Genomic DNA, 16,676 nt, shown 5'->3' with positions numbered 1-16,676 from the left:
TGTTATCTCAATTAACACTCTCCTCTCCTGCTTTTATTCTATTTCTTTTCTTCCCCAGTGGTAGAATTTAAAATTTATTCATTTACTTATTATTTCTCTGTCTTTCCTTCCACCCCCCCCTCTCCCCCCATCACTCTCTGGGTTTTTCCACCCATCTCTCTTTTCACTTCCCTCCAATTCTTAAATGTACTTTCCACTTCTGTTTCTCTTTATCCACTTTCACTTTTCACTCTAGACCCTATAACATTTCTGAACTGAAACAGGAAAGAGCTTATCTTTGACCTCCTACTCCCTCTGGTGCCTTCTCTTTTATTTTGGTTTATTCTTATCGACACAGCATGTGAGTCCCTCACCACCTGGGATCTGAGTGACTTGATTCTCCTCTCCAATCTCTGCCAACTAATTTTCCTTTCCTCAATGATGCAGAAACATTAAAGTTTTGAGAGCCTGGAAAGCTTTTTGTGCATTTAAGTGTTTCTATCAGCCACTGATAATGTTCAACTTTTTTTCAAACTTAATTATAACACTTGTGTAAACACAAAATTCAAATTTATGAGAACTGCTATACAAGTAGCTATAACGTAACAAAAGGGACTACCACAAAGGCTTCTGCAATAATGCACAAGCAAAAATAACGAATCAAGTCAGACACAGCTGATCTGGTTCTAAACTCGTGTAAAGACACACAGTATTTTTTTACCTGATCTCTTTCAACAGCTAGTTCTCGCTGCAACATTCTTGTTTCAAGTCTGTCTGTTATAACTGATATGTCAGAGTCATCCAATGATTTTGTACGTTTGTAATCCTCAATCAGGTCCTGACATTTTTCACGACCTTCACTCATCTGTAATGAAAGATGGTATAGGTATTTATGAATATAGATTCAGAAAATGTTAAAAAATTATCTTTTTTCTCTGCATATAATTCATACAAAAATCCTGTTTATTCTCAAAAGATTTTAGTGTATTATTAAGAGCTTTGACAGTGCCTATTTATAGTTGTATGCCTTTTCTAATGGAAATATTTTCTTGTGTGAATTGTGTCTTGTGTATTGTTTTGTATTTGAGGCAGGAGTGCATGATGAGTTCACCTAAATTTGTGTAAATTTCCTGAAAAGTGACTTGCAACTCACTTTCCTGCCACACAAATGGCTTTGAATGTGGATCACTGTTTTAAAGCACATCCTTTTCCATTTATTCCAAAACTACAGCACGATTGGATGGAATGTATTAAGATTTTTCAGTTCCATACAAACAATAACATTGAAAATCTAAGAAATACACTGAAGAGCCAAAGAAACTGGTACACCTGCCTAATATCGCGGAGGTCCCCCATGAGCACGCAGAAGTGCCATAACATGACATGGCATAACTCAACTAATGTCCGAAGTAGTGCTGGAGGAAACTGACACCATGAATCCCACAGGGCTGTCCGTAAATCTGTAAGAGTATAAGAGGTTGGAGATCTCTTCTGAGCAGCTTGTTGCACGGCATTCCAGATATGCTCAATAATGTTCGTGTCTGGGGAGTTTGGTGGCCATCGAAAATATTTAAACTCAGAAGAGTGTTCCTGGAACCACTCGGAAGCAATACTGGACATGTGGGGTGTTGCATTATCCTGATGGAATTGCTCAAGTCTGTCAGAATGAACACTGGACATGAATGGACGCAGGTGACAAGACAGGATGCTTATGTGTGTGTCACCTGTCAGAGTCGTATCTAGATGTGTCAGGGGTCTCATATCACTCCAGCTGCACTTGCCCCACACCATTACAGAGCCTCCACCAGATTGAACAGCCCCTGTTGACATGCAGGGTCCATGGATTTGTGAGGTTATCTCCATACCCATACACATCCATCTGCTTGATACAATTTGAAATGAGACTCTTCCGACCAGGCAACATGTTTCCAGTCATCAACAGTCCAATGTTGGTGTTGGTGGGCCCAAGTGAGGTGTAAAGCTTTGTGTCGTGCAGGCATCAAGGGCAAATGCAACTTTGGCTCTGAAAGCCCATATCGATAGTGTTTTGTTGAATGGTCCACACGCTGACACTTGTTGATGGCCCACCATTGAAATCTGCAGCAATTTGTGGAAGGGTTGCACTTCTGTCATGTTGAACAATTCTCTTCAGTAGTCACTGGTCCCAGTTTTTCAGGATCTTTTTCCAGCTGCAGTGATGTTGGACATTTGATGCTTTGCCGGATTCCTGATAGTCATGGTAAACTCATGAAATGGTCGTACAGTAAAATCCCCCCTCCACCGCTACCTTGAAGATGCTGTGTCCCATCATTCATGTGCTGACTATAACACCACATTCAAACCCACTTAAATGTTGATAAGCTGCCACTGCTGCAGCAGTAAACAATCAAACAACTGCGCCAGACACTTTTTGTTTTATATAGGTGCTGCCAACTGCAGCGCCATATTCTACCTGTTTACATATCCCTCTATTTGTTGCCGACCACAGCACCATATTCTACCTGTTTACATATCCCTGTATTTAAATACGCAAGCCTATACCAGTTTCTTTGGCGCTTCAGTGTATAAAAGATTAATGGTACATGGCTACTGGAATATTTTAAAATAGAGGAAGCAACAAATTACACTTTTGACTTAATGCCTATAAATAATCTAGTGTATATACTAGGCCCAGAAAATCAGGAAAAGTGAATCAAAAGTTTCTTAAAATTATTAAAGCATTCTCTACAAAAGGAGTACCAAAAACCTCACATGAAATGCAATTAATGTGTGAATAAGGAGCTACAAATAAAATAGAACACAAACAATTATGCTATAAACAACTGAACTTTGTACTACCCACATTTTTTTATTTTTTTCTGAAAGTAGGCTATATGCTCATAGCTCAGAAATGCATTATAGTTCAGCAGAAAAGTCAAATATTGTGAGTGAAGACAGTATATTATTATTGATATATTTATGTGTTTCCACTAGATTGTACTCCAATTCTTGTATTAGCTACAGAGAGAACGATTTCATTCTTTTGAGTATACAGTGATAAATAATTGTTCTAAATGACAAAAATTGATTCAAGTGGCTCTCCAATAATGATATCTCCTCACATGGAACATGAGTATTAAGTATGCAGACAACTCTAATTTTGTAAAGTAAATCGGTGTACTGTCAGATAAATCAGCTAAAAATCAACTGATATCTACATTCCATAATATCTGATCATACACAGTCACACTTAGTTCATCAATATGATACATATGTTTGTGCCATGGAAGAAAGTGAGAGACAGGAAAGACCTAACCTGGTTCAATCACAAATTTACTAGAAAAACAGATCTGTTTGACATAGTCAAGCTACATGGAATCCTAGCTGACAAACAAAAGCTGACTCAAGTAAAGTGACAACCATACAAGAAGTTTAAAATATTCAGTCAAACAAAGCCATTTGTCAAAAATGCTCATCAGTCATGATAGCAACGAAATGGAGGAAAGGAAGACTGGAATACTAAGTGTTTCTCTAGAATTGATGAGATACCTTCTAGATTCTACATTAAATATGTAATAGAACTGGCAGCACATGGAGCAACAGTTAATCAGGTTGTGACATGTAACCAGAAACAGGTGAAGGTCTGTTCAATAAATTAGAAGATTCAGAGGAAATAGGCAAATAATTACAGAGCTACTACACTGATACCAACACTATTATACCAAAAGATAATGATGTCAGTGATTCTGAAGCAGTGGTGACAGAAATGCTGTCGGAGATGCTGTGCAGAAGCATGATTGATAACATCAAGTGGCATGGCTCTGTATGTCCATCTTTTTAGAGATGGTTGCAGGACTCAGCTGTTCAATACAGGACATCAAATTAAGTACCTTTCAGCCATCTAGTTTCCAACCTTATTTTATTTAGCAACGAGTTTCAGCATTTTACTACACCATCTTCAGGCCCCTGACCAATGTGTAGGAATATTCTACCTCGATTGTGATCCAAACAGGGGCCAGCAATATTGGTATAAGGAGATTTTTGCTATAGCAATCACTTCAACCATCATTTGCTGACAGATCTGTCAGCAGATCATGTGATCACTAGTGATAGTGATCACTATAGCAAAAATCTACTTATACCAGTATTGCTGGCCCCTGTTTTGATCACATCTGAGGTAGAATCTTCCTACAAATCAGTCAGGGGCCTCAAGATGGCATAGTAAAATGCTGGAACTGGTTGCCAAATAAAATAAGGTTGGAAACTACATGGATGAAAGGTGTTTAATTTGACACCAAGTGACACAGGATGCTCCCCTCATCACAGACCAATCTTGAGTTTGGACTCTCATCCTATGTCAACTATGCTACATTGTACTATTACTATCACAGAAATCGCTTTTATTATTAACTGTGCATGGAATTTAGTTCTGATCTACTCCTTCATGATTGTATTGTGTTCTGTATATAGCGATTGTAGAATAAACCACACTGCAAATAACACAAATATGATGTATAATTATGGAATACATTGTGTTCTCTTGTATAATGACTGTCTGAACACTGCACACATCATCTACAGGACACAATATGGTTTTCGGAAGCACTAACTGTGTGAAAACTAACATGCTACATTTCTTCTTGGTATTCGTAGGCCAGTAGACAGAAGATTTCAGCTTGATACTGTGTTTCTTGAATTTTAGATATACCTCTATATAGCTCCACAGCATAGTCTAATAAATAACATAAATGCATGTGGAATATATAAACAGATATGCAGTGGAAGTGAAGACCTTCCAACAAACAGAATTCAGTACATCATTCTTAATAGCAAGGCATCATAAAATGGGAAAGTAGCATCTGGTATATCTCAGGGTAACGTGATGTGACCACCACTGATATCATTTCATTAAAACAGCAGTAATCAATCAGTCGAATCTATCACAACCTTCAAGGAATTAGGCATTTCTGTTTAGGAATGATTTAAGATGGAGCATAAATCTAGCCACTGGGAAGGTAGAATGACATACTCATTTTTGTTGGTTCTGAGGAAGTGCAATTCATACGCAAAAGAAGTTGCTTATAAAACCTTCATTCAACCAATAATTCTTTTGTTTGTCAGTCTCATACCCTTACAAATTTGAATTAATGGAGGAGATGAGAAATATTCAAGAATTACCTCAGTACTTTGTCACGAGCTTGTTTAGTTAGTGTGATACTAACACAAAAATGTTCAACTAACTGCTCTGGGAGTCATTACAAGAGAGATTATGTTCATCATGGAGAGTCTTACTTACTAAATTCCAAAAGCTCACATTCCAAAATTAGTCAATGCACAATCAATTTCCCCAACATACATCTAGTGTAATGACCAGATAAATTTGGGCCATGCAGACAACTCAACAATGAATGTTTAATTTAAGTGCAGTTCAATAGAAATTAAGTAATATAATATTACAGCAGGCCTACTAATATTAATTGATACTAATATACAGGATGATTATAATTAAGGTTAAACTTCCAAAACACTGTAGAAATAACACCACTGGTCAGAATAACTTCAAATTGCAACAGAATATTATCAGAGAAGGGGGAAAACGTTTGGCAGAAGAAAAAAAGGGTGAAAATTAATCAACAGATGGCACTGTACGTGTCAGAATACATAAATGAAAACACCTGTATGCGCTCGACCCATTAAGTTGGTATTAACATGTCGGGTGCATGGCTTTTCCTCCTTTCACATCTGCAACATTCGCCATGACTGTCTCAATGCAGGATTACACTCTGCTTGTAAAGCTGTATTACAAGAATGATGATTGTGCACATGTCACTCTCCAGAAGTTCCGGACACTGAACGGATTGAAAAAAGGCATTGGTCCAATGACTACCATGTGTCTGGAGAAAATGATTCAGAAATTCGAAAAGATGGGTTCTTTTGGTATGCAACCTGATAGAGGGAGGAAACGAATTGATTCAACGTCAGTGGAAGCAGTGGCCACAGCAATGCAGGAGGAGACAAGTGGCATTGTGCAAACATGTTGTGCAAGGGGAATTGCCTGAACATTGGACATACCCGTGAGCACGGTGCGTAAAAACCAATGAAACATTCTTCTTTGCTATCCATTCAAAATTACCCATGTGCACAAGTTGCTTCCTGTTGCCTGCCAGCAAGTGAGGCCTTTGCTTCAGAATTTCTTGCTCACATGGAAGTGGACAATGATTGGCCTTGGAAGATTTTGTGAGCAGATGAAGCCCACTTACATCTGACAGGATATATCAATTCACAGAATTGTCGAATATGGGCAAAGGAAAATCCACACACAAATCAACCAGTACCACTTCATTCTGAAAATGTCACTGTGTGGTGCAGGTTTATGGCATCATTTATCATAGGGCCATATTTTTTCAAAGAGACATATGCTTCCGGTCCTGTTACCTGTACCATCACTGGCAAGTGCTATGAGTGTATCACAACCACATCATTCCAGCTTTCCAACACCATGGATGTGTGGATGGGATCATTTTTATGCAAGATAGTGCACCTCTGTACACTACAAATCCAATTAAGCAGCTGCTGAAGCTCCATTTCCAAAATGATAGAATTATCAGCCACCATTTCCCTACAGCCTTGTCGTCCCAGTCACCTGATCTTAATCCATGTGACTTCTGGATGTGGGGCTATCTGAAAGATGTGTTCAGCATTCTGATTGAAAACTTGGCTGAATTGAAGGCACGCATTGCACAAAACATTATGAACGTGACCCCGGAAACACTTCGATCGGTTGTGAAATATGTAGTTTCTCGATTTAAACTTGTTTCAGAAAATGGTGGACAGCATATTGAACATGTTTTGTGCCAGTCACATGGAAATTAATAATCCGATTTGATTTTGATTCTTGATTTTTATGTGGTTTCTGGCCTGAGGACAATTAAAAACTGGTTTTTCCATCCGATATGATATGACCTTGCCGTGGTGGATGGGCTTACATAACTAACACTATCACACCTGTACATCCACGCACACTGAGTAGTACAGTTTGGTTAATGTCAAATGTACACCTCAGGCATTGTTGTATGATTCATTTGCCATTTGTAGTCAACCACTTTTAAATTATGATGCTTAGAGCACCATCTATTGCTACATTTTGTAACTTTTTATTTTTCTTCTGCCCTCTGTTGCAATTTGACGCCATTCTGACCAGTGGTGTTATTTCTACAGTGGTTTGAAAGTTTGACTTTAATTATAACCACCCTGTATGAGGTACACCCAGAAAATAAGTTTCCCAGTGTTGTTTCCTTTAAAGTAGACATATTTAGCTGGGAAAATTGCACATGTGGAACAGGTCTATGTCGTAACACTCAAATGCCCCCCAGACAGGTCCTGCCTGGTGCCAGTATTGCAGCAGCAGTGCCCCAATATAGTGTCTCTTGTTCATTATCCCACCATCAGTAACGATCAGTCAGTGATAAGATTTCTTAATACACAAAACATGGTGCCCATCAAAATTCATCGTCAGCTCCGTCAGGCCTATAGGCAGAACATCATGAGCAAACAGTTGCTGTGTCACTGAAGGTCGACATAAGTGTCCATGATAAAGAGCACAAAGGGCAAACATCCCTCATCAATGAACACCTGGTTGAGCTGGTTTGGCAGCGCTTCCTGGAGAACCAAAGCTTCATGATTACAGAGCTCAGCAGCCATTTTCCACAGATATTGCGATCCTTGTTGCATCACATTGTCATTAAGCACCTGCTGTTCAAGAAATTGTGTGCCAGGTGGGTGCTGAAAAACCTGCTACCTGAGCCCTAAACGAAATGCTTTGGAGCAGGACTGACATTTCTGCAGTGGTATCATGATGGCAGTGACAAGTTTGACTCCAGAAACCAAGCAGCAGTCAATGTGTTGGTGTCATGGTAGATCTCTGGTTAAGGTGAAATTCAGCCAGACTGTGTCAGTGCAGAAAGTGACGTGTACAGTATCCTAGGACAAGAAGGACATTCTGCTCATTAACTTCCAGCTAAAAGATGAAACAGCAGATGCTGACCATTTGTGTGAAACAATGTGGAAACTGCGGTGTGCTGTTCAGAGCAAGCAGCTTTGAATGGTTATTGTAGGTGTTGTGCTGCTTCATAACAATGCTCATCCCCATACGGCTTGGCAGACAGCAAATGTTTTGCAGAATTTTGGCTCTGAGCTGATTAATCATCCAGCATATAGTCCTGATCTTGTTCCTGGCAATTTCCATCTTTTCTTGCACATTAAGAAATTCCTGTCCTCTGGCCAGCATTTCCACAACGACAAAGAGTTGAAGATGACTGTCACACACTGGTTCCAGTCAAAGGCAGCAGACTTCTACAACACAGGAATACAAAAGTTGATCCCACAATATGACAAGTGTCTCTATTCTTTTGGTGACTACGTCAAAAAATAGCTCAAACATTGCTGTACCTGTTACCAATAAAGTTTTTCATGTAACTATCTTGTCTCTGGTTTTTTAAAAAATAGGGAAACTTAACATTCAGGGTGTGCCTCGAATAAAGGTGAAAATTTATTAATAAAAATCTTGAAATGTACTTGACCAACTTATTTCAAATTTTTACACAATACTCTAATAAGTATCTGGACAGACACTGATTAAATATTTTTTAAACAACAATATGCAGGTTTTCTGCTAAAATTAATTGTGAGAAAGAAAATGCTGTGTTATGCTGTGAAAATGAGTGGTTTCATTTTCTTTCTTGCAACCTGTTTTAACTATGATAGCAGGACATTTAAACAATTAGACAAATTGTTTCTTCCATATGATTTTAGGGAAAAATATTCCCAGTCTTTTTCTGTCACAATTAAGTCATCAACTATGACCAAAGATTACAAAGTACATACACCTGTACAAAGCAATACTGAATGTGGTGAGGTGATCTCAAAAGTAAATTTGTTGTACATTTCAGCTATCAGATAACCTTAAGGCTTTGTAACACATTATGAGCAAGACTCTACATATCTGTTGAGGACAAACTTGGTAGCTTTATGACAACAACTGATTATCTTATTTCTACAGTTTATTGTGACATAAATGATCTTTCACAGAATCCATAGCAGTGGTTTAGTGAAAGATTTGAAACATTTTTGCATCTGAAGTAATATTAGTTGTGAAAAGTAATATGAGAGCATAATGAGTACCAATCAATTGATACTGTAGTTACCACTAAAGATGCAGTTCAATATTCAAAAATAATTTCTAAATTCATTGACTTTCTGCCACACACTTTGAGGCTTAAAGTCAGAATTCCTGTAACACTACTATACAACCTCAATCCTCTGAAACTTTATAATGGTACCAGTTTGCACATTAAATTTATGAGAAGTAGTGTTACTGAAGCTACTATCTTCACATGTTCAGTACCTGTAAAGGTCACCCTTCTATCCAGTATATCAATGTTCCCAACTGATTTACCCATTCATTTTAAGTGACTTCAGTATCTAATCATGATTTCATTTGCAATAACAATAAGCAAGGCTCAAGTTCTGACATTCAAATATACTGGAACTAATTTACTATCAGAGGGTTTTTGTGTTATCAATTGCATGTTGCCCTTTCAAAAAATTTTAATTTAGAAAACGAATTCATACTCTAACTACAAAGTATCCAAAACACAAAAAAATGTTGTATATTCTGAAGTTTTGTAATTGTATTGTCTACAAAAATTTTAAAAATCCTTAAAAATAATGAAAACCAAAGACAAAAAGAAAGGAGTCTCTCTCATCGATATTCTATATGACTTACTAAAATTCGAGTTCCAACCTTCAAAGTGGGCAAAGTCATAATGAGGAGCTGAAATCTGCACCCTGATGCAGGCCTCAGGAATACTCCGAATTAGGATGTATAACCAATTCCCACACATATTTAACAACTGTGAAGCCCTCGTGGATGTACTGTTCGTATCATAAACAAAATACATCAATTTTGAGAGTTTCTGTGAAGAAACTCTTTAGTGGAATAGCAGAGTTGCTGAACAGAAAGTTCATTATTCCATCTTAACCCCATAATGTTACTTATAACATATTTATTATATTCTGAGAGATTGCTGAATGAATGAGTTCTTGTGTATCTTACTCCTTTCTGTACTTATGTTGTATGCTTGAAGTCTTTGTAGAGATTGATTCTGGTCTTGGTATTTTAATCATACTTTCACTATTTTTGAGAGAACAGAAATACTGCTAATCTTCATCTATTAAACAATGGAAAATCCAGGTGGAATGTAACAGTACTATGAAAAGGATAGTTACTACTGACCATATAGTGGAGATGCTGAGTCACAGATAGGCACAACAAAAAGACTTTCAGAAAGTGAACTTTCAGCCAACAGGACTTCATTAGAAATAGGCAAAACACACACACACACACACACACACACACACACACACACACATGACCATAGCCTCTGGCTGCTGAGGCCAGACTACGAGCAACAGTGCATGATGGGAAAAGCAACAGGGTGGTGGAACATACAGGGATGAGATGGTGAGAGAGTAGGGCAACTAGCTGAAGTCAGAGGGAGGGGGCAAGGGTAGCGTTGATGGTATAGAGGGCTGTGCAGTGCTGGAATGGGACAGGGAAAGGGCTAGATGGGTAAGGACAATGACTAATAATGAAGGTTGTGGCCAGGAAGTTTACAGGATGGTAGGCTATATTGCAGGGGAGTTCCCACCTGCACAGTAAACAAAAGATTGTGTTGGTGGGAAGCATCCAGATGGCTCAGGCTGTGAAGCAGTCACTGAAATAAAGAATGTCATGTTGGGTGGTGTGCTGAGCAATGGGACAGTCCAGCTGTTTCTGGGGCACACTTTCTTGGTGGTCAATTGTGCAGACAGACAGCTTGTTGGTTGTCATGCCCACGTAGAATGCAGCACAGTGGTTACAGCTTATCTTGTAGATTGAGTGACTGGTTTCACAGGTAGCCCTGCCTTTGATGTGACAAGTGTTGCTTGTGACTGGACTGGAGTAGATGGTGATGGAAGGATGTACGGGACAAGTCTTGCATCTAAATCTATTACAGGGAAAAGAGCCATGAGGCAAGGGGTGGGGAGCAGGGGTCGTGTAGGGATGAATGAGGATATTGTGTAGGTTCGCTGAGTGGTAGTGGCCCCACTGTGGGAGGGGTGGGAAGGATAGCTGGTGGGATATTCCTCATTTCAGGGCACAATGAGAGACAGTCGAAAACCTCGTGGAGAATGTGATTCAGTTGTTCCAGTCCTGGGTGGTGCTGAGTCATGAGGGAAATGCTCCTCTGTGGCCTGACGGTGGGGCTATGAGTGGTGTTGAGTGACTGAAGAGATAAGGCTCATGAGATCTGTCTTTCTACAAGGTTGAGAAGGTACTTACCATCTGTGAAGGCCTCAGTAAGGCCCTTGGTATATTTTGAGAGTGTTGTCTCGTCACTACAGGTGCAACGGGCACAGGTGGCTAGGCAGTACGGTAGCGACTTCTTGGAATGGAATGGGTGGCAGTCATTGATGTGAAGGTGTTGCTGGTGCTTGGTAGGTTTGATATGAATGGAGGTACTGAAGCAGCCATCTTTGAGGTGGAGGTCAACATCAACGACGGTGGCTTGTTGGGGTTAGTTTGCATGCTGAGGGTTCAAATGGCTCTGAGGCCTCAGTAAGGCCCTTGGTATATTTTGAGAGTGTTGTCTCGTCACTACAGGTGCAACGGGCACAGGTGGCTAGGCAGTAGGGAAGCGACTTCTTGGAATGGAATGGGTGGCAGTCATTGATGTGAAGGTGTTGCTGGTGGTTGGTAGGTTTGATATGAATGGAGGTACTGAAGCAGCCATCTTTGAGGTGGAGGTCAACATCAACGATGGTGGCTTGTTGGGGTTAGTTTGCATGCTGAGGGTTCAAATGGCTCTGAGGCCTCAGTACGGGCCTTGGTATATTTTGAGAGTGTTGTCTCGTCACTACAGGTGCAACGGGCACAGGTGGCTAGGCAGTACGGAAGCGACTTCTTGGAATGGAATGGGTGGCAGTCATTGATGTGAAGGTGTTGCTGGTGGTTGGTAGGTTTGATATGAATGGAGGTACTGAAGCAGCCATCTTTGAGGTGGAGGTCAACATCAACGACGGTGGCTTGTTGGGGTTAGTTTGCATGCTGAGGGTTCAAATGGCTCTGAGCATTATTGGACTTAACATCTGAGGTCATCAGTCCCCTAGAACTTAGAACTACTTAAACCTAACTAACCTAAGGACATCACACACATCCATGCCCGAGGCAGGATTCGAACCTGTGACTGCAGCGGTTGTGCAGTTCCAGACTGAAGCACCTAGAACCGCTTGGCCACACTGGCTGGCTGCATGTTGAGGGACTTGAGGAATGATGATGAGGCGAGGTTCAAGGTTAAGAAATTCTGGAAAGTTAATAGGGGGTGATTTTGGGGCAGTGGGGGTGGATCACAATTGGATGGAAGAGTGAACTGAGTCAGACAGGGTTCAACATGGGTCTTTGGTTGAGTCTGATTGGTAGGGTTGGTGGCGAAAAAGTGTTTCCATTGTAGGGATGAGAGAACTAGGAGAAGGCGAGAAAGACTTTAACAATTCCTGCATGTTTGAATGTGGGAGTGGGGCAAAAATTGAGGTCTTTGGAAAGGACTGATAATTCAGTGGGGCTAATGCTTTTGGGAGAAGGGTCATGACCATGTTTTGGTTCTGTTTGGGTTCTAGATTCTGTATGGTGGTGGGAAGAAGGTTTTGAGGCAGGGGTAAATGTAGTAGGTCTGAGACATGGTTTGTCAGCTATGAGGGAATGCGGGGGAGGTTTAAGGTTGTTGTAGAGGTGGTGGACAATCGTGGTCCAAGGTGGGAGTAGGAAATTAACAGAGTGGAGAGTTTTTTGAGGTGGCATTGTGCATGTTGCTCTAGTTTCTAGAGGTCAGGAGTTGCTGTATGTGATATGGAATCCAGGAATTTGGGATTGCTAGCAGGAGAATTTTGCAGATGGAGAGGAGGTATTACAAGGTGGCTTGGGCCTGATTGATATGATTTTGCAGGACTATGTTGGTGAGGGTGGATCTGAACAGATGAAGGTCATTGTTGAAGGAAGTGTGCCTGCCAGAGATGGGAAATTTGATGGTATTTGGAGGGATTCCATTAGCCAAGCAACAATGTGGGAACAGCATGTGGGACTGTTTTCTGCCTAGGGATAAGGAAACTTTTCTGTATTGATGCAGATGGAAGCAGCAAGGATCCATGGTTGTGAATAAAAATGTGTAGAATACATAAATAATGTAGAATTACTTCCAAAAAATTCTCCCAGCCACTGGGAAAAATCATGAGAAAGATGTAACATATGAAGTAGGGGGGAACAACAAGAACTCTGAGGGAGTAGACCCACAGTGAAAGGCAAAAACCAACTGTAACTGGCACAAAGACACGATATCAAAGAAAATGTAATGTGGGCTGCAGCTGTGGGTTGATAAGTGTGAAGAAGGGGGATAGGATATGTGTCTAGATTAGGTGAAATAAGTAAGTGTGAACTGGAAAAGAGAGGAGAAGGAGTGGGGGGTGTGGACAGATTGGTAGGATAGATACAAGGTCATGTGGCACAGGAGGGTACCTAAAAACTGATTCTGACCTTATAATCCTACTTCCTGACAAAAGCACCATCACCATTGTTTTCAACCACAAGGATTATCTGGAAGAAGGACTCTGACAGCTGTCAGATTAATCCACCTACAAATCTGCCACAGTGACCTCACTCCAGAAATCTAACAGGATCTCCAGTCTCTTCTTGAATCCTCAAGCCCATCCCAAAACTACTCCCTAAAGTCCATCTCTCCTCACCCCTACCACTCCCCACACTCCTAGCTTCTACATGCTTTCTAAAGTACTGCAATCCTGTCACAAGCACTACCAATGCCAACAAAGGCAGGGTTACCTGTGAAACCAGTCACTCGATCTACAAGCTAAGCTGCAACCACTGTGCTGCATTCCACATGGACATGACAACCAACAAGCTGTCCATCTGCATAAATAGTCACTGACAAACTGTCCTCAAGAAACAGCTGGACAACCACATTGCTGGGCATACCACCCACCTCAACATTCTTCATCTGGACGCTTCCCACCAACACCATATTTTGCTTATTGTGCAGGTGGGAACTGTCCCTGCAAAACATCCTACCTTTCTGTAACCCTCCTGGTTGCAACTTTTATTATTAGCCATTGTTCTTACCCATCTAGCCCCTTCCCTCTTCCCATTCCAGCACTGCACAGCCTTGTATACCACCAATGCACCCAAGGTATTTTTTACTTCTCTCTTTTTCCACTACCTGCCACCCCTCCCCTGACTGTGGCTAGTTGCCCTACTCTCTCTCCATCCTGTCCCTGTATGCTCCCACATGCAGAAATTTACCATCCCCCATCTCTACGCTGCTATTCTTTCCCCTCCCCAACCCGCCTTCTCCTTACCCCCACCACCCGATCACTTCTCCCATCACATGCTGCTGATCACAGTGAGGCCTCGGCAGCCAGATACTGTGCTAATGTGTATCTGTGTGTGTGTGTGTGTGTGTGTGTGTGTGTGTGTGTGTGTGCGCCATCTATTTCCACTGAAGGCCTTGTTGGCAGAAATGTCAGTTTCTGACAGTCATTTTCTTGTGCCTAACTGTGACTCTATCCATCCACACATATACACACACAAGCAGACATGTCTGCTTATGTCTGTATATGTGTGGCTGGATATGTGTGTGTCTACGAGTGTGTACCTGTCCCTTTTTCCCCCTAAGGTAAGTCTTTCCGCTCCCGGAATTGGAATGACTCCTTACCCTCTCCCTTAAAACCCACATCCTTTCGTCTTTCCCTCTCCTTCCCTTGTTCCTGATGAAGCAACCATGGGTTACGAAAGCTTGAAATTTGTGTGTGTGTTTCTTATTGTGTCTTATCTACCAGCGCTTTCTCGTGTGGTATATATATATATATATATATATATATATATATATAAAAAAAACAAAGATGATGTGACTTACCATACGAAAGCGCTGGCAGGTCGATAGAAACACAAACAGACACATACATACACACAAAATTCAAGCTTTCGCAACAAACTGTCCCCTCATCAGGAAAGAGGGAAGGAGAGGGAAAGACGAAAGGATGTGGGTTTTGTGGGTTTTAAGGGAGAGGGTAAGGAGTCATTCCAATCCCGGGAGCGGAAAGACTTACCTTAGGGGGAAAAAAGGACGGGTATACACTCGCACACACACACACACACACACACACACATATATCCATCCACACATATACAGACACAAGCAGACATATTTAAAGACAAAGAGTTTGGGCAGAGATGTCAGTCGAGGTGGAAGTGCAGAGGCAAAGATGATGTTGAATGACAGGTGAGGTATGAGTGGCGGCAACTTGAAATTAGCGGAGATTGAGGCCTGGTGGGTAACGGGAGGAGAGGATATATTGAAGAGCGAGTTCCCATCTCCGGAGTTCAGATGGGTTGGTGTTGGTGGGAAGTATCCAGATAACCCGGACGGTGTAACACTGTGCCACGATGTGCTGGCCGTGCACCAAGGCATGTTTAGCCACAGGGTGATCCTCATTACCAACAAACACTGTCTGCCTGTGTCCATTCATGCGAATGGACAGTTTGTTGCTGGTCATTTCCACATAGAATGCATCACAGTGTAGGCAGGTCAGTTGGTAAATCTCGTGGGTGCTTTCACATGTGGCTCTGCCTTTGATCGTGTACACCTTCCGGGTTACAGGACTGGAGTAGGTGGTGGTAGGAGGGTGCATGGGACAGGTTTTACACCGGGGGCGGTTACAAGGATAGGAGCCAGAGGGTAGGGAAGGTGGTTTGGGGATTTCATAGGGATGAACTAACAGGTTATGAAGGTTAGGTGGACGGCGGAAAGACACTCTTGGTGGAGTGGGGAGGATTTCATGAAGGATGGATCTCATTTCAGGGCAGGATTTGAGGAAGTCGTATCCCTGCTGGAGAGCCACATTCAGAGTCTGGTCCAGTCCCGGAAAGTATCCGGTCACAAGTGGGGCACTTTTGTGGTTCTTCTGTGGGGGATTCCGGGTTTGAGGGGATGAGGAAGTGGCTCTGGTTATTTGCTTCTGTACCAGGTTGGGAGGGTAGTTGCGGGATGCGAAAGCTGTTGTCAGGTTGTTGGTGTATGGTTCAGGGATTCCGGACTGGAGCAGATTCGTTTGCCACGAAGACCTAGGCTGGAAATATCACTTTGCCACGAAGAAAAATGATCCTAATCCTATTCCTAATGATCCAGCTCTCCAAGACACCATCCAAATTGAACCCTGCCTGGAACAGTTTCGTCCTCTGTCGCAGCGGGACCCACCTCCTCTTCCTCAAAATCACCCTCTCCAAACCTTCCAGGAATTTCTGACTTCCAGCCTTGCATCTCAATCCTTCTTAAAAAACCTTACTCCTACTCAAAACATCACAACTGCTGAAGCCCAGGCTATCCGTGATCTGAAGGCTGACCGATCCATCGTCATTCTTCCGGCGGACAAGGGTTCCATGACCGTGGTACTTGATCGTCGGGAGTATGTGGTTGAGGGACTGCGTCAGCTTTCAGACAACACCACATACAAAGTTTGCCAAGGTAACCCCATTCCCAATGTCCAGACGGAGCTTCAAGGAATCCTCAGAACCTTAGGCCCCCTGCAAAACCTTTCACCTGACTCCATCAACC

The 16,676-nt window shown here is 41.7% G+C and overlaps 1 protein-coding gene across 1 annotated transcript in view; it reads right to left on the bottom strand.

Annotated features, from left to right (window-relative positions):
• Window positions 1-16,676, bottom strand: part of LOC124616435 (cilia- and flagella-associated protein 91-like) — a 295,797-nt gene that overhangs the window by 102,530 nt on the left and 176,591 nt on the right. The window contains exon 11 of the mRNA XM_047144742.1: window positions 701-844. Coding sequence (XP_047000698.1) covers window positions 701-844 — 144 coding nt within the window. The remainder of the gene's footprint in view (window positions 1-700; window positions 845-16,676) is intronic.

Source organism: Schistocerca americana, chromosome 5, assembly GCF_021461395.2.
Source record: "Schistocerca americana isolate TAMUIC-IGC-003095 chromosome 5, iqSchAmer2.1, whole genome shotgun sequence".
NCBI classification, from domain to species: domain Eukaryota; kingdom Metazoa; phylum Arthropoda; class Insecta; order Orthoptera; family Acrididae; genus Schistocerca; species Schistocerca americana.
The sequence above is the reverse complement of the archived record's forward strand: the minus strand, read 5'-3'. Positions and strand labels throughout refer to the sequence as shown.